The 25880-nt window shown below is 39.3% G+C and overlaps 1 protein-coding gene and 1 long non-coding RNA gene across 5 annotated transcripts in view; one reads left to right on the top strand and one right to left on the bottom strand.

Moving 5' to 3' along the window:
- Window positions 1–4904, bottom strand: part of Pawr (pro-apoptotic WT1 regulator) — a 104306-nt gene extending 99402 nt beyond the window's left edge. For 2 of the 4 annotated variants that reach the window (XM_020151416.2, XM_074084002.1), the window contains exons 1-2: window positions 4780–4904; window positions 3730–4352 (exon numbers count right to left, since the gene is read on the bottom strand). In XM_020151416.2, coding sequence (XP_020007005.1) covers window positions 3730–4245 — 516 coding nt within the window. In that variant the 5' untranslated portion in view covers window positions 4246–4352; window positions 4780–4904. Of the gene's footprint in view, window positions 1–3729; window positions 4353–4497; window positions 4562–4617; window positions 4714–4779 lie in introns of those variants that run through there. The other 2 variants (XM_074084000.1, XM_074084001.1) reach the window with 2 other exon arrangements.
- Window positions 4905–5066: 162 nt separating this feature from the next.
- LOC141425805 (uncharacterized) lies at window positions 5067–17991 on the top strand. Its single transcript, XR_012450914.1, has 3 exons — window positions 5067–5889; window positions 14350–14552; window positions 14837–17991. It is a non-coding gene; the product is annotated as an uncharacterized lncRNA (long non-coding RNA).
- Window positions 17992–25880: the final 7889 nt, after the last annotated feature.

The following is a 25880-nucleotide window of genomic DNA, read 5'->3' on the forward strand; positions in this document are numbered from 1 at the left end:
AAATGACACATAATAGTTGTACATGTCTGTGTGATCATGGGTCATTTAAGCTCTAAGCCTCCATTTTCTCCTCTGGAAATGGGGATAAAAAAGAGTAACTACCACATGGGATTGCTGTGAACATTAAGAAAGCACAAAAAACACTTTAGCCACCAGAACACAAATAAGTTTTAAATGTATGTTTACTTTTATACTTAAACCAAAACTTCAGTGCTACCCTTACTTATGGAAAGAATAAGTTTTCTGTGGAAACTTATCTCCATGAACTCATTCATGCAAACCTACTCAATGGCCATCACTCCATAGACATTCTAAAAGAGATGCACAATTGTCTGCAAGTCTTCTTCAACTAAATCTCCTCTTTGAGTTCAAAATGCTATTTTAGGGACTAAGCTAGACTATTCTGTCAACTTACCACATTCCTTATTTTACTTGAGAGCACCTTGTGGGCAATGCCTGTTTTCTCTTCACTTCTGTATTCCCAAACTGCAGCCCAATACTTAATCTTGACTCACATTAAAATTACACGGGGAGCTTATAAAAACATTAATTCCTGGGATCCATCCCAGACCCATTAAATCACAAGAGAGTGGGAGTGGAGGGCAGGGAGGGCAAGGAATCAGCATGGGGGAGCACTTACTTTAAGATCGATCAGCACCATAGTATCAGTGTGCTGCTACAGTTAAGAACCATGGCACTCTGACACTCATGTGGATGTGAGGATGTATGTGTAAACACGTATGTATAGAAAATTTACGACTCAGACTAAGTCTCTCATCCTCAATGGTCTGTCCCAGACCACTCAGCTCTTCCCTTTAAACACACAGTATACTAATAATCAATTAGGTACTGCATTGCAATGCTTTTAAATTATTAACTCAGCACTTAAGTTTTTTCATGTAATTATGCCTCATCCTTCTTTCTAGAGTACAGCCTTGCTCACTGAGAATAGACACAGCTTTATTTTGCTTGTTTTCTCCAGTGTGCTTAGGACAGTGCCTTGAACATGGACACGTGATAAACATTTATCTGATCTGATAAATATACACAAAAATTACTGGCAGGAAGTATGCTGTCATGTAATTATCCAACACAGGCTAACTGTCCTAAGAAAAAAAAAGAATAAGTAAAAATTTAGGAAAAAGTTCTAAAATTTTTCTTTTAGTAAATAAGAACTAAAGTTTATTTCATTAAAGAGCATCTGGATATTTGGCCTTTTATAGTCATCACACACACTACCCACCTTGTATCCTATTCCCCATCAGTCAGTTTCAGTTTTAATCTGCTTTCCTTGTCAAAACTATCTCCTAGTTGATTTTGGTATCTTTAGCTGTTGTCAGGTTCCTTTACAACAATATTACATAAGACTAGATAACTAATAATATGAGCTAAAGAAAGCCACAATGAATGTGTCAGACAGATGTTTAATATGTACTTTTTGAAGAAGTAACGTTTATCAACCACTAAAACAGGCTCACTACATACAAACTACATGGTAATCTAATACAAACTTAGTTGGGAATACTGTCTTACTCAACATCAGATACAATATAAGTCTACTTTTAACTATTGAGAAATTGGTGGTTTTCATCCTTTCACAATATTTTTAATACTAGAAAGGTTTCTAAAATATGACTTTTTAAAACAGGAATGCTAAAGTATATTACGCAAGAAACCCCCACAGCAAGTGGAAAACTACTAAGAGGCATGGTAAACAATTCTAAAAAAACAACATAAAATATCAAAAAGGTTTACAATATATATTTCACCATTGTTAACACAATCTGAAAGACTCCTAAAAACCTAAAAAATGGGAATGAAGTACTCAAGAAGTATACTTCTTAATTAGATACTGTGGTAAAATATTACTTTGTTGGTTCCTACAGCTTGAAACAGATACAGCCATAGTTACCACTAAAGAAAGCAATCCTCAATTTCCTATTCAATAAAAAAAAGGTTCAAATTCCACAGACCAAAAAAAAAAGGTACCCTGGGTTGTTTGTTTTTGAGGAAGATTAAATTTAGGAGTTGCCAACACCCAAACGAAAAACATTCCAAAGTATTAGACTCAATTGTAGTGGGGAGTCATCTGCATTCTCAGCACTCCCTCCCTCAAAGGAGGAGTACTGACAAAGGATGATTCTTAGGATCTCACAACATACTTACTCGACTTATTTCCCCTACTAAACATTACTCTTCTTTTCTAAAAGTACTTAAGAAATAATTTTGGCACAAGCAGCCAAAAAAGTGAAGTTTAGCATCTGCCAAGATATTTCCCAAAATAAGACCCTGTCAGATGACAATGAGAAAATACTGAAAATGACAAATTCTTTTATTTGGACCATAAGCTACTTTTAAAGTTGAGGAATGTAGCTTTTCCAAAGCCTTGTCTTCAATTTCCCCTTAATCTTCATATTTTAAGTTAAAAAAAAAAAACTGGAAATTTGATTACCACTTGTATGAATTCCTTTTAAAGTAGTTTAATGAATAGCAGACACTTAGACAAAGTAGCAAACCACAGAGGACAGTTCTGGGATTGATAAAAATCTCCCTGAAACATTCATATAAAAATACACACTGTGGAGACACACTGATTTTCCAGGTATGGAAATCATAATACTTAAAACTTGAGGTATATTTGATTCCAGGGCTACATCACCAGGCCTGGCTTTTTATTTATTTTTTTTTTTAATTTTTTTTTTTTTAAGAGCTATGGAATCAAACCCTGGGCCTTGTGCACACTACGCAAACACGCTACCAATGAGCTACATCCCCGGCACAAAGTCAGTAAATTTTAAAGTTATTTAGTGGATAGCAATATTGAGTAAATTAGAAGGCCAAGAATAAAAGGCTAAAAAATGTGAGACCTAAACAGCCATTGAGAAAAAAACATGTGGCTACTTCGGGTGAAACATGGTAGTTCAACCATTTTCCAAACACAGGGCTATTAAAATAACCCAAACCTGTATGGCATTGTTTTGATTCCCACAGATGGAGCTGCGATTATACATTATGTGAATTTCTTTCCAGTCATCTAATGGGAAGCTGCAGCTGTCTGTAGACATGATTTGAGACTGATCAAAGAATACCCAAAACAGCAACAAAAAAGCACACCTACCACAAATGTCTTCCAGATATTTAAATACAAGAAGACATCTCTAAGCGTATGGGTTGCATCCCTATCGTCCTAACTATCACTCAGAAAAAGAAAGAAAAATAAAGTGCCTGTGTTGGGGACCAGTATTTATTTACAAACAGTTGGTTTACAGATGACACAGCGCAGATGCCCTTTGGATATACTCATCTTGAGTTCGTTGCATGACAAAGCTACTCTGGATATTGCTAAGCCACACAGTTTCTCTACAGGTGCTTGTGAACACTACTAAGAGGGAAGAGGCGATAAGCAATCTGATAACTTGAGATGGACACGTGGGAAAGTAGAGCGTGTCATCATCACCAGTAATCAATTTTCCTAACTGATCAAACAAAAACAGCTAGGTCTAGGTAAGGCAAGTCTGGAGCCCCAAGTGTCTTTCTACCAGGCTCTGAGACTGTACTGGGGAAGACTGGGAAAGCACATGTCCTAGTTCGGGTCTGGGGAACTTCCCAGGAAGCGTGTGCTCAGAGGAAAACTCTGCCGGCCTGGATCAGTGGAAGGCAGCACGGAACGCGCGGGGGAAGCCGAGTGGGGGACCCGAGGCGGCGCCCGGACCCTGCCCGCCCGCTCACCTCTGCGGCGGGGATGTTGACTACGCCGGTGGAGCGCCGTTTCTCCCGCAGCTTCCTCTTCTCGATCTGCCCCTTGCCTTTCCTGGCACTGGGGCCGGAGCTCCTGCCCTTCTCCGGGGGGCCATCCGGCTCCTCCTCGTCGCCCCGGGGCGCCGGGATCCCCGAGGCCGAGGCGGCAGCGGCGGCAACGGGGCTCTCGTCCTCTGGCCGCCGGGAACCGGGGGCCGCACGGGGCAGAGCGGCGGGGCCGACCGCGCAGTTCACACCACCAGGGCCGGGGGCAGCAGGTGCCGCCGGGCCACCCGGGACGTTGTTGTTGACCTCCGCGGGCGCAGAGGTGCCTGGAGCCCCCACCGGGGGCTTCCCGGACGAGTCGCTGCTGCCCCCCGCCGGGGCGGTCGGGCCCGGGGGGTTCTGCTTGGCGCGCATCTTCTCGCGCTTCGCCTTCCACTCCTCCAGGAAGTCGGTGGTGCTGCCGCTGAGGCCGCCGCTGGTCCGGTAGCCACCGGTCGCCATATTCCCAGAGGGGCCAGCCGGACTCCCACTTCTCCGGCCTCTGCTTTCCCACCCGAAGGATGCGAGCGAGGGGCACGACCCCCGGGCGTTCCCGGTAGCCGGCGGGTCTGCGATGAAACACAAAAGAGGGTGGAGAGGAAGCGTCAGGTCCCGGCCCGGCCCCAGGGTCTGCGCCCCGGCCGCGCCCCCGGGAGTCCCCCTTGTCCCCGCAGGCGCAGCCGCCGCGTCCCACCCTGCAGCTTCTCTGCGCACCTACACCGCGGGCCCCGCCGCCCCTCCAGGGAGGAGACGCCAGACCCCACCCCCGGCCTGCCCGCCCGCCCGCCCCAGCGCGCCCACGGCGGTCGCGGGGAGAGAGCTAGCCCCCGCCACCTGTCCGCCCGTCCTATAGCCAGCCCGAGGTTCTCGCCACTCCTCCATTCCGGGGCTAGGCGCCGAGCCTCCCACCGGTCCCGGGGAGGCGGGGACCCAGCTGTCCTGCCGAGAGGGGACCGGTGCCCCAGTCGAACGCGGGTGGCCCGAGCGGCCTCTTACCTCTCAAAAGTTTGCGAGAGGGACGAGGCGCAAGTGCTCAGGTGAGCCGAAGCTCTCCGGGCGCGCGGAAGAAGCCGCAACAAACTCGCGGTTCGGAGCTCACCACTGTCCCGGGCCGGGAGGGAGGGAAGAAGAGAGGGAGGGAGCGAGGGGCGGAGGGGAGCCGAGCGGCGCCGAAACGGGACGGAAAGTGCCGAGGCGCGCACGAGGGGTGCGGCGCAGGGGGGGCGGGGCAGTGCCCGAGGACGCCCCGCCCCCCGCGCTCAGGTGCGCCACGCGCGGTCCTGCCCGCCCCGGCCTGGGGCCCGCCTCCCCCGGCCGGCGGTCCGACCGCGCATTCCTGGGCTTGCAGCCTCGCGGAGCCTGGGATTCCGGGGCGGGGACGACACTCCACGCCCCTCTCCCTGCTCCTCTTCTCCGTCTCGCTCGTCTCCCACCACTCTTTCCTTTTAAGTACAACATCGTATTATTCGGGAGAAAAGTTTCGCCCGTTGCTGAAGGAAAATGCGACCGACTTGTGATGATTCAGGACCTGGCTAAGTCAGTGTAGGAAAGTAGCCATGCGTTCCTTTTCCTCGTCGTTGCCCCCTTTTCAGATTACCAGACTAGAGGGCAGGAGAGCAGAACTGAAATAAACCCAGGACGCTCCTTCTATGAAAACAAATGTCCTGGTGGAAAGCGATCAGCTAAAAGAGGAGAGACTAAAATTGTCAGTGAATTATTAAGTCTATTATCTTAGGCTTTCAGACTTGTCAAAACTGCTTTCAACAATTTATTGTATTGGTGATCCTGGTTTTATTTGGAATTTGCTTCTTAACCCTATCTTTACTTCTTTTTACAGATAGTGGATTTAGCAGCAAAACTCCCTATCAAAGTACTAAAGCTTCACAGATGTTGATCTGAGATTGAGCTGGGGCTCTATTTCGCCATCCTTTCTATGCCACAGGGTAAATCTCCTCAGATGAAAGTTACCTAAGATTTCCGGGCTACCACTGACTGACACCAGAGGAGACTGACTTCACTATATCCAAGTAATGCCAGGGCACACCATTGTCACATTTCTCCCGAGAGCCCTGAGTCACACATTCACCTAACAAATCTTTTCTCCTAGTGAGTATTCCTGTTTTGCCCATGTGGGCAATCACTGTGTGCCTGTTGCAGGAATGGGAGCAGGAGACAATGATTCCTATGTTCTGCATTGTCAGAGAGAGACTCACACAATCCTGGTGTTTAGCTATTGGAATGAACATATAGTAACTGGAAAAGCGCTCTGGAGAATTCCTTGGAAAGTGAAGATCTTCCTTGGGAGTAGGTTTCTTTGTAAAACTGATTGGCTATTCGTCTAGCTGGTACCAACCTGAGTGCACCACCTGAAATTTCTCAAGTACTGAGTCATTAGTTTTGATTTCTGGGTTCTAAGGGAGGAAGATGGAGGGTTTGATATTAAATGAATTCATATGCATGTGCTTCTAATTTAGCAGAGAATTTTCTATCTCCAAGACAAGACAGTAGAGAGAATATTATCAACCTGAACAGAAATAGATGTTAAGTAATTGAGAGGTCTTCAGCACATGTGTAAATTCTCTGAAACTCAGCAGCTTTTTTAACTATGAAATCAGTAATAATGGCATTTGTTTTTAAGCTGTTTTAAGAATTAACACTGTTCTTGGTTCAAGAAAGGCTCACAACACAGTCCCTACTATTAATAAGCTATCAAGAAGTTAAGAGTCTTTAAAGAAGTGTCTGTAGAGATAAGAAGGCAAAAAATGAAAATGGTAGAGTTTCAATGAACTAGAATAACACTTGTACCATATAAATTTATCACTGCATCTTTTAAACCAGTTCTCTTAGCATTAATAGACTCTGAGTCAGGAATGCTGACTACAACTGATTTGAGTGGCTTTGGGCAAGTTGCTTAACTTCTGTGCCTCTGTTTACTTACATATAAAATGGGGATAATAATACTTCCTACATTGTGAGAGTGTTGTGAAAGTGCCTAAGATCCTTAGATAAAAGGTAGTACGCGAGAAGCAGAGGAGTTATTATTCGTCTATAAAGTGCTCTAGAACCCATGGATGAAAGAGATTATTGAGGTACAAAGCACTGTGTTTTATTCTTGTTATCACTTATTAGATGTTTTGTCTGTGCTATTCTCAGTGTTCCCAAAGGTATATTTCACAGCTCAACTGCTCCCAACATTGCACCAAGATATTTAGCTGAGTCAGTCATAAATTGCATATCATCAATCTTTATGTATAGAGTTCTGATGAAATAACCCTCAAAGACTGGGAGCTTGGTTTCTCAACCTCAACACTATTGACATTATGGATAAATCTTTGTTTGGGGGTTTGCCCTACCCATTGTAAGAAATTAGCAACATTGACTTCTGCCTTCTGGATATCAGTAGCGTCTCCCACCTCTTTTGTGATATTGCTAAATGTTTCGTGGTGGGGGGGGGGGTCAGATGAGAACCTCTGAGTTGGCCTAACAAAATTAATTTTAGTGACCTACTTATTCTTAATAATAAAGGAAAATAAGAAGATATTAACAAAACAAATATAAAGATTTATCATGTGAGAATGAAACTTGCTATAAATGTTAAGTCTTGTTTTCCAGACAATAGATTAGCTATGGTGTGAAATACCCTGTTGTATGTGTTGAAACAACTAATAATATATTGGGAAATAGCCATTCGACTTCAGTGGAAATATTTCCGGAGCACATGCAATTCAACCTCAAATCAAAACAATATCCATACAGAGTATAAAATGATAAATACTTTAGTCCTATAAAAATTATAACAAAAGATAGCAATTCCTATTTTGCCTTTCCCTCTACCAAAATCCTACCCAAAACTATGAACATATTTAACTGTTGCTGATAATATAGGTTTATTTTTTGTAAATGTGCCTATCTGCTATTCTACTTTTTGATTTTTCCATTTTCACACATGCTACCATAGAAGGGGATTTAGCTCTGTACATACACTTCTCCCTCCTGTATCCGCACTGTATTAAATCATGCTTCTTATTGATTAAATATTCAACAGTTACAGTATAGGACTATATTTGTGCACAGCGGAGTCATGTAGTGTACTATGATTGCATTTCTTTGATTTTTTTTATAATTGTTTTTCTTTGTTGCACAACCATTTGCTTTTCCTGCAGTTAAAGCACACCATTATATTTTATTTTATTTTCAACATACCAGTGATCTATATTTTATTTCAGGCATATGATCAAGTTGGAATTGACCAGATCTAATTTGAGTTGACTCCAAGCATTTTTTTCTCTCCCTTTTTATTAATGGATATTAATTATACAGGGGGGTTTATTGTGATATTTTCATGCATGCATGTAAGTGTACTTTTATAAAATTCATCCCTCTGTTACTCCTTCTAATCCTTCTCCTTCCCTTTTTAAACAATTTTAACAGGTTTCATTATTCTGTTCTTATACATGCATATGAAGCATTTGGTCATTCTCACTCCTATGCATCCTTTCTCATGCCCCCCCTTCCCCCCCCAGGGTTCCCACCCCTGAACAGTTCCCCAGTTTTACACACCTGTCATTCTTTATTTTCTAAGTCTTGATTCTGCATGTGAAAGAAAATGTGATGTTTTTGCTTTTTTTTTTTTTTTGGTAAATCATTGCATATTTTTCTTTATACTTCTCTCAAATTTATACCCAAATTTTCCTTTTCTCAATGCAGTTTATGACACTGGGTAATTCATCAGTTCTGTTTCTCTCAGGGACATCCCTCCTAGAGCCCTCCATTCTCTGCTTTAGTATGGTTTGATTTTAGGCCCATCGTTCTGGGGTCATTCTGGGATTATGCTTTTCTAACATCTTGGAATTATTTTTGTGCAGACCACTTATTTCTTGAATTCTGTACTTTCCTCTCTCATTTCTTACCCTCATTTCAGAAGAGTACAGCCACAGAATATTCTGGAGATAGTATAAATACCACACTCTTGGAGACCTTGCATATTGGAAACTGTTTTTAATTTATCATCATAATTTATCTTCACATTTGATTAATAGTTTATGGGGGCATAGAACTCTAGGTCGAGCATCATTTTCCTTAATAATTTGGAAGACATCAGTAGATTGTCTTTTATATGCCACAGTTGCTGTTCAGAAGACTGTTGGCATTCAAACTTTTTCTAGTTTCTTCCTGAGAGCTTTTGAGTCTTTTTAACAAGATTTTCTGATATCTTGAAGATGGGCTCTGATATGGTCTTTCTTCATTATTGTGTTAGGCTTTCAGTGGAGTTTTAATCTGCTATCTATCTGCCCTTTAGTTGGAGATTTTCCTTATTTCTTTGATAATTCTTTCCTTTCATTTTAAGTAAGTATTGTACTGTTGAATGTTCTCTAATAACTTTTTAATCTTTTCTCTCCTATGTCCCATCTCTTTGGCATGTAACCCTATTTTCAGTGATATTTTCCCTACTTTGAATGCCAGCCTTTCTATTGAGTTTTTGTTTCTGCCACTACTTTTTCTAAGATCACTTACTTGTTCTCCAGATATTCTTTTTCCATAGCATCCTGTTCCACGTTCTTCTCCAGCATCTTTCTCCTCCCTAAGGAATTTCTTTAATTTTTCAACTCCTGATCCTGCATGGTATTTCTTGCATATATTTCCCTTCTTTCCTTTTTGTTTGTTTTAGTTTTCATCTCTCATGTTTGAGCCTTGCTCTTTGTCTTCTGTTCATTCATATTTATGATCTAAACACTGGCAAGTGGATTGGAAGCTTTTAGATAAAAGGGTGGAGCCTGTTGAGTGATGGTCCTCATTTAGGGGCCTGATGTTTGGACACAGGCATTTTGTGGAAGCATGTATCATAAGTTGGCATCTGCAAAACTTCCCTTTTAGTGGGATCAGTTTCCCTGAGACAAACTGTTTCTGCCTGTGTTGCCAACTTTCCAGCGGCCAGCTAAGGAAAGAGAAGTGGGGAGTCTCATTACTCACATGAAGGCTTCCACTCTAATTGCCATGCACCATATGCCTGACATAGTCAAGCTCACTGCGCTTATGATTCAACATCTCAGAATGTGAACTTCCAGTACTCTGCCTGGATGAGCTTCTGAGCCCTGCGGAGGGCCTTTGATTATCTGACTCTTCCTGCATCAACTTCCAACTCATCTTTCTGTTTTCAAAACCATTCTTTGCTCCTTGTCAGAGCTTCTGCTCTGAAAGGTTTTCTGAACCTTTCTTCTGGGGTCTGCAGTACAAAAAGTATTACTTTTTATTGACTTTGCCTCCTTTGGGAGAATTTACTTTGCTTTGCTAAAATCTACCAGCTTTCCATCTTTCACCATCCAAAATTTTGCTCTTATTTCTCATTGTGTTTGCTGTTACTGGTTTATCATTTTACTTTTGGTTTAGTGAAGTTATTTGAGGGAGTAGAGATAAATATGTGTGTTTAATAGGTAGCCCAATTCCAGAAACTATGAAATCTACTCCATAAGTCCAGATCTATGGAGATCCCTACATTTTATTTCTCTCCTCACTGAATTATATCATAAGTTGTACTGGTCGACAGTGTAACAATGAACTTTACAAAATACTTTGTCCTCTTTTTGAGGATGTACCCTTACAAAATGTTCCTATTAAAAAATAGGAAAAAAATTCTGACATCTCTGTTACATATAAATCTGGCTCTCTCTTCCAAATATTTTTGTTTTCTTTAACCATAGTAAATTATGTTTAATGTAAGTAGTGAGTTTTTCCTTATTCAATTTTCTACAGGTAATCTTAGGTCAGATTTTTTTGCCTAATCTGGGAAGACCTGGATTTTATGGTGCCTGAATGTTATAGAATTTAATGGACCTTCTTTAAAAAAAAAGAAAGAAAGAAAAAGAGAAAGAGCTGAGCACGATGGGTCATACCAGTAATCTCAGTTTTCTGGAGGGAGGAAGGAAAGAAGGAAAGGAGGGAAGGAGTGAAGGAGGGAGAAAGGAAGGATATAAGTATTTAGAACGAAAAGAATTTTTTAAACTATAACTTTAAGCAGTGACAGATGCCATATATATGTATATTACAAAAATCTCATTAAAATTATTCATTAATTTATTGTCACATATTTCTTTAGTACTATTTTACATGTGCTTTATTGTTGATTTCTATTACTATTATTATTATTATTGTTTTGCAGTACTGGGGTTTGAATTCAGAGCCTATATCCTGAGACATTCCACCAGCCCTGTTTTTTTTTTTTTTTGTAATAGGTTTTTTCAAGATAGGGTCTCACAAACTATTTGCCCAGGCTGGCTCTGTACTGTGATCCTATTGATCTCTGCCTCCTGAGTAGCAAGAATTACAGGTGTGAGCCACCAGTACCTGGCTGATTTTATTATTCTTTATGGATATAGAAAATATGTGAATTTACATGCAGATGTATGCACTATTTGTAGTACATATATATTTATATTTATGCATCATAAATAGAAAACATTTAAAAATTTTGCTTCATACTATTCTCATCAAAAATGAAAATAACGTATTGTGCATTCATAACTTTATATATTATACCTAATATTTTCCTGGTAAGAGAAAACTTCTACTTATGACTAAATGTCAACAGAATTCCAAACTTATTTTACATATGTGATGACTGGAAGAATTTCCCATGGATTGCCTTTAATACCATCAGACTATATCAACCTCCAAAAGGAACAACCTTCTCGTTCCTGTCATCAGCCCACTTTCTAGTTGCTTTTACTCAAGAGGAGCTCCTACCTCACTGTCTTCCTCTCCACTCCACTCTATGTCCAATTCTTAGTAATAACATATAAAAACCTAATTTTCCCAATCACCTGGTAGCTCAAAAACTTTTCCTCCTCACTCCCAATAACCTTTTTTTCTCTTCACCCATTTTTAGGCAGACATTCCCACAGTTTCTTGTGGACATATGTATAAATGCATATCCAAAATCTCAGTTATGAATATACTGCTTTTCAACTAGTACCTTCCACCTTCAGCATACCATACTTGCTCTCGTCCCCCTACTCCAACCATTTTTAATCTGTTGATCCAATCCTTCATTACCCAGCGCTTCTTTTCATGTCTTAAAACTGCCTTACTCACCTTTAATTCTGATGCTATCATCTTAGGCCTTGCAGCTGCTTAGTTAAATAACATTAGTTTAAAAACAGTATGATGTGTTTCCTAACCCATTTTAAATGCATGACAGGTCAGTTGCATGGTCCATACTGTCTGACAATTCCACATACTCTACTGCTGCTGCTCGTCTGTGTTCTAAAAGGACTAGTTCATACAAGTATTTTAAATTTCTATCAACCTCTTCATTCCAGCCTCTTTCTCAGTTGATGAGCTTGCCTTCATACTTCACTAATGTAAGACAACTCAGAATGACAACTCTGCCCAACTTTCTACTTTAGACTTCCTGTCTGTCTTCTTGCTTTTCAGATAAAGTTCTCAGCCTTTCTCAAAGGCAGTCATATCATCAGTGTCTCTACCCATTCAAGGGCTTTGCTGTTTTAGTGAAATGTTTCATCATTGTGACAAAGTACCTGGCAGAAACAACTTAAGGGAGGAAGGATTTATTTTGGCATAGGTTTCACTCCATGGTTGGCTGACTCCATTGCTTCTAGGCCATGATGACACAGAACATCATGGTAAAAGAGCGTGGTAGAGCAAATTTGCCTACCCTATGTAGGCCAGGAAGCAAAAAGAGAGATAGATAGATAGAAGGAGGCCAGGGACAAGATACCCTGCAAAGGCATACTTCCAGTGACTTATTTTTCTCCAACCAGGCCCTGCCTCCCACCACCTCCCAATAATGCCACCAAAGTATGAATCCATGAATGGATTAAACCATGGAAGAAGCCAGAGCCCTTATAATAGAATCACTTTTCAATGACTGGACCCACCTTCTAGAGATCAAGCCTTCAACACATGAGCCTTTTGAGGTTCACTTCATATCCGAGCTGTAACACCATCTGTCCTACATAATCAATTTATCCTTCTCTATTAAATCATTTCCTTCAGCATACAGATGAGCTCTAGTAATTCCTTCTGTATTAGTTTTGCTTTTAAACTTGTAATGAATTTCCAGAGATATAGCATCTTTAAACAATATGACCTTAACATCTCAGAGTTCTATAGAATAGAAATCCCATAAGAAGACAGTAGGACTGTGTTCCTTTCTGCAGTTTCTTGGGCCGTCTTTTGTTTTTTTATCCTCTTTCCCACCTCTTGAAACCATCCATATTCCTTGGCTAGTTGTCCTCTTTATTCATCTCCAAAGCAAGCAATATTACATTTCCCTGTGCCATTACTCCACACTTATATCCCCATGAATCCCTACTTTGCCTTCCTTTTCCATTTTTAAGGATTCTTGAACCACCTGTATAACCCCAGATAATCTTCCTCTCTTAAAGTCAATTGGTCATCAATATTAATTCCCCTTTGTCATGTAATTTAATGTGTTCACAAATTGCAGGGATTGTATGACCTGGAAGACTTTGGGGACCATTATCTGCCTACCACATCCTCTTAAAGAAATAAACTTTCCTTGACTCTGTGATCTAATCTAGTTAGTGTTCTATTTCCCAGTTCACGTTCACTGTCAGAATTCTTGGAAGAATTATAGTTAGTCACTATTACTACTTTCATTCTTACTGTTATTCCTCTGATATTTTCCAAATGCTCTTTTATCCTTACTACATGACTGATCAGTCTGATCAAAATTATCAACAACCTTTATGTTGAGAAAACCAGTGCTTATATCTTTTTTTTAGAAAAAATCCTTCTTAGCCTTTCTGCATTATTTGACATGTAATAACTCTCTTCTTTTTTAAATCTATCTCCTTCTAATTTATTTTAATCACCAAAAAAAGTTTTCTTTCTGCCCTTCAACTACACTTGATGCCCTTCAACCACACTTGATGCTCTTTCAACCACACTTGATGCTCTTGCTCAGCCTCCTGGGGTCCTCCTCTTCTGCTAAGGCTCTGAGACCCATGGGTGTCCCAGGACATGCCTATTGGCCCTCTTTTTCCCCTCAGGCAACACTTTCTCCCTCGATGATTCCATGGAGTCCCATGGTTTTAAAGATTACTGCCAAATTTGTGTCTCAAAGTAAAATTTTCCTCCCTAAATTCCAGATTCTCATATCTTGTTTACCCATTTGACATCTCCATGTACATGTCTAATAATCATTTAAAAATGGATATAGCCAAACAAAATTCTCCATCTGCCCCACCTCATTTCTTCCCATCTTAATAGTCTGACTATCTATCCAGTGTTTAAGCAAAAATCTAGAAAGCTTCCTTGATTCATCTCTTTCCCTTACCCCACAAATCCACTGCATTACCCTATCAGCAGCCATTTCAAAATATATTCATTGTTACAGCAATGAATTCTGAACATTTCAGAATGACCTTCTTGAAATATAATCAGATCCATGACTGCCTGAAAATTTGTTTCCCTGCATTAAGCATCCAAAACACTCCATGGTGGCAGCTGTGGTTTAAGCAGGCTTAGGTGCAGCTCATGCAGGTAGCAGACCTTTTCACCTTCCTTGTGGTACTTGTTCTGTAGGTATGCAGAATGCAAGAGTTATTGGGTCATGACACTTTTACTGAGGTTTCAAAGGAAAGCCTGGGAGACCAGGATGAAGTCTGTTGCTGAGTTGGAACCCCTGTAAAGAACAACCAATAGGGTGATGCCTTGTAGAGCTGTGAGTGTGGAGCTACAGTGGAGTCCCCAGAAGGGGAGACTGTCTTGGAAAGCTGCCAACATAAGTGAGTATCCTGAGAGAATGACTACATTGTTTGCAGTAACTAGCAAAGCCATACGGGCAGGGCCTTCCAAGGATTTGGGAGCCCACCCCTCTCTACAGTGTATACGGGATACTGGAGTTGGAGCTTTAGCATTTAATGTCTTCGTTGCTGGATTGTCATCTTGGTTTTGACTGGTTTTTCCTTTCTACTCTCCTGCTTCTCCTTTTTGGAATAGGGTTGTTTGTTCTATCCCTATACTGTCATTATGTCTTAGAAGTATGTAACTTGATTTTTTAATTTTGTAGGAGTTTGCAACTGAATGAAAGAGTTTGCCTTGAGTCTCAGAGAAGACTTGGACTTGGACCTTTGGGTGATGCTGCAACAGTGAGGGCTCTGGAACTACTGAGAACAGAATGAATGCACTTTGCATTATAGATGGGCATGAACTTTAGGGGCAGAATATTCTAGTTTGGATTTGGTTTGTCCCTAGGGATTCATGTTTTGGAGGTTTGGTCCCACTGCGGTGATGTGAAAGGTGATGGAATATCTAATAAATGATGCCTAGCAAGACCTTGGGACATTGTTCCTAGGACCAATGTTCCTAGGATATTGGGAACACAGCCTTGGATGTGACTCCGGGACACTAACCACTCTGGCTTCCTATTTGATGACATGATTTCTCCCTCTTACACACACTCCTGCCAGCTATCACGAGGTCCTCACCAGAGCCAAACTGATGCCAGTGCTATGCCCTCGAATCTCCAGAACTGTGAGCCAAATAAATCTCTTTTCCAACTAAATCCAATATAGAGTTACCCTATGTCAGGCATTTTATTATAGCAATGAAAAACTGGCAAATACAGACCCTAGGCCATTTGGTTCCCACCTTTACCATTAACTTTGGCACAGATGACTCTTTTGCTTTCTATTAGGTTCAGCTTCTTAATTGTTCCTAAAATATTCTAAGCTCATTCCTGTGTTAGTACTTCTATACTGCCTAGAAGCCTTTGCCTCCAGATGTAGCCATACCTTCCTGTCATTGAAGTCTCAGCTCAACTTTCATCTTCCCCAAGAAGGCCTTCCCTGATCACTCAATCTAAAAAAAGCCAAATTCTCTATCCCAAACCTTGAGCAATATTGTTCTGCCCTGTTTTAGAATGTTCATAGTACTTAACACTATTGGAAACTATCCAAATATCTTTATTGACATTCTTTCCCACCCCAGAATGAAAACATACTGAAACAGACATCTTGCCTTTAGTTTTCACTGTTGGATGCCCAACACCAAAATTCCAAATAAATGTTAGATATTTCAATAATCAAAGTTCTGTGGATAGATTTGGAAAGGGTTAGACCTTCAAGCAAGAAAAAAAGATTTTGTTTTCCATTGGTTTCTTCCTATCAGTATAAAATTTGTCTGAATGCAAAGAAAATTATTTAGAAAGTCAAATGACCTAATGGACTACTTAATAGAGTTCAGGAGCATACAATTTCCTATCATTTTGTCTGTCTATTGTTAGGAATTTAACACGTGGTGCCATTATGATAATGGGCATCTCTGTTACATCAAGCCTAGTTTCATTTGGTAAATATTAAAGAAAAGAAGGCACTGCAAAGGCAGGTAGCATTGTGGTCAAGAACATAAATTTCAGTTATACTCCTTCATATCATATACTTCCAAGTCATATAACCTTGGACAAATGACTTAAATTCTCTGTCACATTTATTTATCTCACAGGATTAGTGGAGATATTAAGTGAGAGTTATTCTGTGATTTTTTTCTTTTGACATAACCACGGAGAATACTGAGACACAAAATGCCACAGCACATTCTATATAGAAAGATTCTTGCGAATAAAAATCTAATTTTAACAAAGCTGCAAGAGTATCTTCCATTTTATAACTACTCAGCCAAAAGAAGAAACTGTAGAGAAATTCCTCATGATAATGGAGTAAGGGGCAATGTCTTAAGACACCAAAGGACAAAGACTGAATAATATGACTATACCAAAAAGGTCACCAATGATAGACAAAGTGAAAAAGCAAGCCACAGGATGGGATCAGGAATCTCCATGGCATATGTTTCCAGAATATGGAAATAACGATGACAAATTATTAGGAAAAACAACCATGTTTTTAAAAGTAGTCTAAAATATGAACAATTCATAGAAGAAACTGGCAGATAAACACAGGAAAAAATAATCAAAAAGATACGCCAAGATAAACAAAAAGTACTATTTTTTTATACCTATTATATTGTCAAAAGTTAATGTCTGGTAATGCCAAAGACAGTGGAAAATTGGAGGGGAAACTCTTAGTGTTGAGTACTAATTAATTCAACTCTTTTTTTAATGGTGATACCCAGTTAAGTTAAAGATGTGACTTCCCAACAACCCAACCTAGGCAGGTTTAGGTATCTGCCTAGAGAAACTCTGACATGTGCTCAAGTATATATGGATGTAAATGTGCTTGAAGCTCTAATGGTGAAAAGAGAAAAACTACCTGTAGCTAATTGAAAAGTGGATACATAAATAATAGGGATTTTTTTCCCCAGCACTGAAGTGGGAGGATCATGAGTTTGGGCTGTTTGAAATATAACAGAATTAAGTAAATTTTAAAAGAAACTGGATGTATATAAATCTTTTCTTTAAAAAAAAGTTTGGTTTTAAAAGGCTGCAACTCTAACAAAATTGGACTTGTCTCAACTTGCCATGGAGCAACCTTAAAAATCTCCCTATTTTTTTTTAACAAGCAAAAAACCCCCACATAATTGGAGTGAACTTAGTACAGCCACGTACCCTGAAACTATTTGAAATGGTTTGTGGCTTTGGAGCGAAGGAAGACAACTGAAGCCAGCCCAATTTCAAAAGGCACCATCCGCTTTACAATCACTGATTTTTCTAACTCCACTGATCTTGCCTTCAGTGTATGGAGACAGATTTCATTCTGGTTTCTAAACCTCTTCACTTGCACAGGACAAACTGTTCATCTGGACAAAGTCGCTGATGTCTCTCATTTTGACCAGCTCTTCATCAATATTTTTCATTCATAGGTTGATGTCATCACCATTAAGAAGTACTCCGATTTTTCTGAACCCCTTTTGGAAACTTGACAAGCCATTTCATATTTACAGTGGTGGGAAAGACTCTTTGTCAAGTAGAACTTTGCATAGATGTGGTCTGCACAGATGGTACACCTGAGAAGCTCCGTAACACACCTTGTTTGGCTGCTTTGCCGAGGACGCTCCACGCACTGCTGACTCACTGCTGCCTCCACCAACAGGAATTGGGCTGGGCCAGTAATTCTGAAAGCAGTCTGTACTGCTGCAAAAGTCATCAGCAGTATTAGAGCCCAGTCCTGACCGCAGCATTTAAAAGAAATTTTGTCTAGGAAAACAAAAGTTTTTGTTATTACATATAGTCCACTTACTTTCCAAAGAAGAAATGTTAAAGTTTATGAGTAAGCTTAATGGGTGGGAGGGTGGCAGGGGACCTGTTCAGAATAATTTAGGAACTCCTTCATTGTTTTATCACATTTTAGATATTTTTGATCTTGAGACTAAGGTAAATCTCTTGATCCACGACCCTACAAATAGTATTATCGATGCTGCTAAAACAAACCACACCAACACATATAGCTCAGTCACCATTTCAAAACTGGAGGTGAGATGTAAAATCCCCAATATGGAGGAATAACCTTCCATGGTCTGAAAGTCCATCACAAGTCTTCCTAGTTTCTCTGCAAGCAGAACTCTTCAATGCCTAAAAACACCACTGGATACTTTTGAATGTTACTTCTGTCAGACGAATTTAAAATTAAACATGAATTCATCATCCTTTTTGGCCTACAAAAAAACCTTCAAAGCTATATATCTCACCAGAGATAATCCATTGATGTACAAATAGTGATGAGATGTTGATTCAATTCAGTCTTAGAGTATTGACCTATACAAGTTAATGTTTTTCAGTGCTTTCTGTGATTCAAAAAATATGAAATCAACTGGATGACACAGATAACCCATCTATTCAAATCAAAACCAGTTTTTCATTGCTATTTATTACTGAGCAAATTAAAAGTTGACTTTTATTTCATTGACACACTTGAATTCAATTTAAGTTGCTAAAGATAACATGTTGCATAATAAGTACAGCAAGAACACTACAAGCTTTCATATACAGCGCCTGTAAGTCCCGTGAGCAGGCCATTAATATTACTTTCTTTCCACAGATCAGGAAAAGGAGGCAAAAAGAGATAAAGTGGCTTGTCCAGTGTCACATAGCTAGTCCATAATAATGCCAAATATTTTAGCCCATCCTTAGCTTTCACACCAAAGAAGTTAATTTTCAATGCAATAAAGTAAACAATGCAAACAGCTCAGTTTCTGTGCATTATTCAATAAAGATTTGTTCGGATAGCATGAGAATTTTAGGGCTTCCTAGTCAGTCGAAGGCCAAGAACCACTGGACTAAATGAACCACATAATTCTGCCTCCTTAAGAAATCTTTCTGTATCTGTCTTTGCATCATAGTGTCTGCGATACAGCAGGTACTGTCTATATATTTGTCAAATGGCCCATATTCAAAATGGCTGTTCTGAATTTGTCTCAGAAGAAGCTCACTGTCTCCAGGGCTTTTGTTGGGAGGCAGGGGAAGTTTGGGTTGGGGAATTATTGCTTGATACATGTACCATCATGTGTATTTGATCCTCTCTCTTGCAGAATTGAAACTGCATTCAAACAGCCCTTTAATGTCTCAGGGACACAGTCACAATAACAGCCCATTTGCCTGATGTAGTAAAGTCAAGTGACTCATTAATTTATAATGAAAAATATGAGGTCAGAAAGACATTATTGTTAAAGTTATCATGATCAGCATGAACTTTCCAACATGGCAGACTATAAAGGAATGAAAACATAATTAGAAGTTTATTTGGTAAATATGGAAAATGACTGGGGGCGGTAATTAGAGGAACATGGTGCTTCCTGGCCTGAACTAGGAGAGCCCAAGACACGTCTCCACAAATCAGGAGAGTCCTGCCAAAGTGAACAGAACAGAAAGCCTCTGCCTAGGACCTTTATGACACAAATGCTTGCTAAAGGGACTGACTAACCCTGCTTCTGGTGGATGCATTCATCCCTTGCATGTTCTCTAATTTTAAATTGGTGATGGTCATGTTTTATGGTCAGCTCTCTTTCAGGTGAATTTGTTTATCTCTGCAACTTTTTAAAGTTTAATTCTCCCAGAGAAGTTTTGTTGATGCTAATGACTAATCCTTTAAAAAGCCACTGAAAAGAGGTCTAGTCCCTTTATCGTCTTTTTCTTTTTTTTTAAGAAACTTTATTTTTGGTAGTCCTGGGGTGTGAACTCAGGGTCTTACACTAGCTAGGCAAGCAGTCCACCACTTTGAGCCATGCTCCCAGCCCCTGCACACCCTTATCTTCTAATAGAAATCGCTCCCATGTTCAAGTCAATACGTAGGCTACATGAAGAAAAGCATTATAGTCCTTTTCTCAAAGAACATTTTGGGGACATACCTACCATGTGTCAGGCTTGTTGTATTCAAGAAACAAAGGAAAATAATACAACAAATATAGTTATAGATCTGATTGTTTTTTATTTGCAACTTATGAATTAAGGCAATTTCTGCTCTGTAAAGTAGAATGGAATTCCTACTGAGCAAAGCAGAACCATGAGTTTAATAAAGGTGGGGATAAGGAAACAGAACAAGAGGGGAAAAATTAACTTCATTGGTTAACATCAGGTTACTTTTTTGGAAAGGTTAAAGTAGAGGGAACTTCCTTATTGCACTGATTCGGGTGGACTAGAATCTTTTGTCCCACTGATCTGTTTTGGGATCAATCTGCTTCCTTGAAGTTTCAATTTGATTATATGGCATTTACCATAAGTGACACCATTTTGATTTGGTCTGGTCTGTGAGAGCCTGAGCAGAAGCTCAGCCTAAAGCAGTAACCTCCTATAACTTGTATTTAACACAAGTTACTTTTCTGGGCAGGAGAATACAAAGATAAGTGATAGCTCTAGCTGCAAGGAGCTTGCAGGTATATGAATAAGTATGCAAACAAAAACAAATGCATAGACAATATTAAAATAAAAAGATTTGTATAAAATGATGGTGTTCAACTCTGAACAGAAATATGAACAGACTGCTATGGAATGAGATGACCTCACCAAGAATGAAGAGATTTTTCAAGGAGACAAGATAGGAAAGTGCATTCCACTTATGCAAAGGCACAGAGAGGGAGAGGGCCTACACATAATGTGGAAGATAGTGTCCCTGGGGACAGAGGTGGGCTGGAGGGGACCTGGGCACAGAAATGAAGGAACCTGAGCTGTCAGGGCCAAGACTGCCTACACTTCTGGCGATTAATTCTCTGTGTCTGTCAGTAACTTTCATTTTTCTCCATTAATTCTGTAAATCAGCAATTCAAATAATAATTTCTGAAAAGCATATTTTCATATATGTGGCACAATATTTAAAAGCATTAAGGACAAAGTACAAAACATCCCACTCCTGATGGCCAGCCATGCTGTTCTGCTCTCTTGCTCCCCAAGACAACCAGAAAGTCTGGATAGCCGGCATGCACGTGTGTACCTGCATGTGTATGCAAATGTGTAGGGAAGTATTATGTGTAGGAATTTTTTTGTACATAACTTTACATGAAGAGAATCCTATTATACATTTTGTAGCTCTTTCCATATTAATTCATTTTTTTGTTGATTCACTTGATAAGTTTTTATTCCTTGCCTACCATGTGCCAGGCAATCTTAGATGGTAAGTATACAGCAGTGTACAAAATATCTGCCTTCATAAAGGTCCCATTCTAATAGAAGTGATGCAAAAAAGCCAAACGAAAAGCAAATAAGCAGTGAAACAGATATAGTGTACCACATGGGCATAAGTGCTTTGGAGAAAAACAAAGTTGGGAAAATAGAAGTTAAGGAGCATCTGTAGGAATCTAAGTGTTGGAGAGGGAAGCGGAGAGAGAGAGAAATAGAACCTTGTGCCTTTATTGGCCCCATAGTGTTCTACCAGATGAGTCCCTTTTGATGACATATACATTGCTCCTAATATTTTGCTGTTAAAGTGATGCAATCCCTGAACACAGTCCTTGACACATCTGAGAGTAAATTTCTATGCTAAATGGAATTGCTGTTTCAGGGGGTCTGTGCAATTTTAATTTTAACAGATATTATCAATTGCTCTCTGAAGTGGATCAATTCACTCCTTCCAGCAATGTATGGCAGAGCTGGATCTTCATCAACACAGAGTATGTTCAAGAATTGTGATGTCTGCCTATTTGGTGAGGAAAATATGAAATCTCATTGTACTACATCTAATTTGCATTTCACTTTTGATGATTGAAATTGAGTGTCTTCACATGTTTAAATGTCATTTTTATTTTCTATAAACTGTTCCTGCTCTTTGCTAAATCTGTGTGTGTGTGGAGGTGGGTGTGCACCTACATCATCATGGAGCTTTCCGTTTTGTTCTCTTGTTTTCATTTTTGATTTGTAGAAGCTCTGCTTAATGAAGAATTTAACCCTTTGTCTAGCATAAATATTTTGTTCAACTGTTCTCTAGTTTTTTTTTTTTTCAGTACTAGGGTTTGAACTCAGGACTCTGTGCTTGCGTAGCACCACTTGAGCCACCCTCTAGCCCTTCTTGTTGTAGTTATTTTTCATGTAGAGCCTCCTGTTTTTGCCTGAGGCCAAATTCAGACCATGATCCTGCTACTTTTGCTTTCCACATAGCTAGCACCAAAGGTGCACAGCCACCACGCCCAGCTTGTTGGTTGAAATGGGGATCTTGCTAACTTTTTGCCTGGTCTGACCTCAAAATATGATTCTCTTGATGTCTGCCTCCCAGATAGTTGGGAATACAGGCTATGTGAGCCACCATGCTTAAGAAAATTTTTACTATTTTGCTGTCCAACTAAACTAGCTTTTTATGGTTTTAGAAGTTACTTTTTAATTTTTGTGTGCTTTTATCTGACAATTTTACCGTTAATTTTTTACAATTAAATTCTTGGCTCATTGGGAATTCATTCTGTGTGAGGTGTGACAAATGGCTTCTTTTGTTTATCAGTGGTCTCAATCGCATTTATAGGATTTCTTTCTTCTTTTCTCCATAATTTTGACACTGTACTTTTTTCACATGCTAAATGCTAACAAGCATTTTTGGTTCAATTTGAATTTCCTATTGGATTTCACTGATTTAGCTGCTCGTTTATTCTACGGAGCATTTATTGAAGTGTGCCCTGCACTACCCTATGCACGCGCGCCCAGCTCTATCCTATGCCCGCGTAATTAGCATATCTGACAGCATTTCAGCTGCGCAATAATGCAACAGTTACCACCTGATAGAAAGATGCATCTCATTTTATATTTTTTTGTTATTTTTATTTATTTATTTTTTAGGCTTTCCCTGGCTTTTATAAAGTTGCTTGTTTCCCTCCCATTTAAACTTTAGAACCAGTTTATCTGACTCCAAAATAAATCATTTTATTTGTATGAGATTACATCAAACTTGACTGATTTAGGGAGAACTGACATCTTTATCATGCTAAAATTTCCAGAACAAGAATACTATAGGTTATTTATGCCTCAATCTTTACATAAATCTTTCACATTTCCTACATATTTTACCTTTTTAAAGTTTATTTCCTTCTGGTTATATAAATCTTTTAGTTTCTATATCTTCATTTTGAATTTTTTTATTGTTTTGAACAGTTTTCCACTTGATTCTCTTCAATTATGTGGATAAACACTCACATACCATTAGCAAATAGTAATAAATGTTTTACTTTCTCCAATTTTTATTTTTATTTATTTTTGTTATCCAACTGTGTTGGCTAAGTTATAGTGCTGATTTTTTTTGAAAAAAAATTTTTTCCCTTGTATTTTACTTGTTCCTGATATTAATGGGAATGATACTCTAATACAAGCTTCTTTGTCACAGCTGAAAGCAGAAGCCGCCACTCAAAAGTTTTTAATCACTAAATCTGGGGGCTTACCAGAGGCCTTGAGAGAGAAGAGGTTTCTATATTGGTTCTTTTTTGGTAATGGAGGTTTATCATCAGGTTATTTGGAAATTAAGGGAGACAAGAAACCTTGCCAGTGTGGTTGCTAGTTGCCCTTCTCATTCTTTATTTTAAACCATCCTTGACATTATTTGAACATGTTTACACAGTAAGCTTATCTGAAATTTATCTCCTTCAGAATGATAGGCTATATAAAGAGGCAAAACTGTCCCAAAGGAAACTTAATGATAAAATTTCACTTTATGTTGCTCTGAAATTTTATCAGTGTTTAACGGGTGTAAATGTAAACAGTGAAAGTGCCAGGCAACAAGAGTAGAAAGAGATTTCAAGATCAAGTCACTTAGCACCATTAACACATGAGTCCTTAACTAGGCAAAATTCTGTCAATTTAGAGACTATTTCTTTTTCTCAAACATAAAAATCTGGCCCCTACTTATCTGCTCTATCAATACTAAAGATTTTCTACCTATAAAAATTGCTTTGAGAATGTGCAAGGGTTTTCATTTTCATCCTCCACAATGCCTTAAATAGAACAGAAGTTAATAAAAGATCTGTTGAATGAGTGAATGTCCAGTAATTAGTGCACCCTGTGTGTTTTTATATCAGTAATATGTTGCAATCTCTGTTGAACAAATAAAAGGTTTGAGTTAGTCTTTTAAAAAATAATGAATGTAAATAGTTTCAAATTGTCATATCATATTGATGGATTGCTAATGATTGGACTTACACTGCAACTCTGTCAACCATTATGGTTAAAGTTTATTCTATCCTCTGCTCTTTAGTTTTTATTTTTCTTCTAAAACACCCCAAAGGTACTGCAACCCTCTAAGTCTGTTATTTATTAACAGCACATATGCTGAGGTAAGGGCATTTCTAACACTCCAAGTTGCTGACTTTCAGATGTTTTGGTCTCTGTTTGATTTTTCTGTCAAGTTTCAGTGGTGGGAATAAACAGCTGAATACCTGTGATATTATTTGCTCTACATGTGTTGGACAAAACCCTTTTGGTTTAATTCTCTAACCTGTCGCTATTCGCTTGATATAACCTATTACAAGTAAAAGGTCTTAATTCTAAAAATGTAAATAATATATAACTCACTTCCAGATCAATATTTGATGCTAAATGAATAAACAGACTTAATAAAGATTTCTTTCTGGAATTATAGTTTACCTTCCCAGCTAAGGAGCTCAGAATTAGTTCATTCAACTATTGATGTTACTAGGAAGAAATGTTTCACAATGCTTATCCAACATTTTTACTTAAAATAAAATATGTTTATATTTATCTTCTGAGTCATCTTAAATGTTTTAGAATTCAATGAACTCAAGAAATAAAATGGAGCTGGGTGCCGGTGGCTCACACCTGTAATCCTTGCTACTCAGGAGGCAGAGATCAGAGGATCACAGTTCAAAGCCAGCCCTGGCAAATAGTTCACAAGACCCAATCTCAAAAAAAAAAAAAAAATCACAGAAAAGCACTAGCTGAGCGGCTCAAGCCGTAAGAGCTCTTGCCTAACAAGCATGAGGCCTTGAGTTCAAACCCCAGTACCACCAAAAAAAAGAAAATGGAAAAGAAATGTAATGGAATTGGACATGTGACTCAAGTAGTAGAACACCTGCCTTGCATCCACGAAGCCCTGAGTTCAAATCCCAGTACCCCAAAGTAAAGAAAGAAAAGGAAGGAAGGAAGGGGCAAAGGGAAGGAAGGAAGAAAATGATGGAAGGCAGTGATGTTTTCTGTGCTACCCAACACCTAGGTAAATCACTGAACTGTCTACTAAAAGGGCTCCCAGGATCAGAAAATGCACACATGGCCTAGCATCTAGACATCACCTAACACAGGACTCACAAACTGCTGGCTACCAAGTGTCACACAAATTTCTCTTTACCAGTGTTTTAGTTTTATTTTACTTTGTTTCAGTTTCTTAAAATTGATTTTGAATCCTTCACAGGGGTCCAGCACTTGACAGTTCTACAGGTTCCTAAGCTCTGCATTATCTTCTAGGATTTGCTGCCTTAAATAGTTTTTCCTACCTGCTTGGTCACCACAGTTATTTGGGAAATGAAATCTTTTACTTTACTTATTTATTTATTTATTTTAATGTGGTACTAGGGATTGAACCCAGAGGACTTACCCATGCTAGGCAAGTGGTCTACCACCTGAGCCATGTACCCACCCCTTCAGAAATGAATTCTAGCCTGATGATCAGGCCAGAGCAGTTCAGAAAATCTGGTTTGAACATTACCAGTCCACTTAGGGCACAGTTCTCACAGTAAGGCATGGACCC

Source organism: Castor canadensis, chromosome 8, assembly GCF_047511655.1.
Source record: "Castor canadensis chromosome 8, mCasCan1.hap1v2, whole genome shotgun sequence".
Lineage (NCBI taxonomy): Eukaryota > Metazoa > Chordata > Mammalia > Rodentia > Castoridae > Castor > Castor canadensis.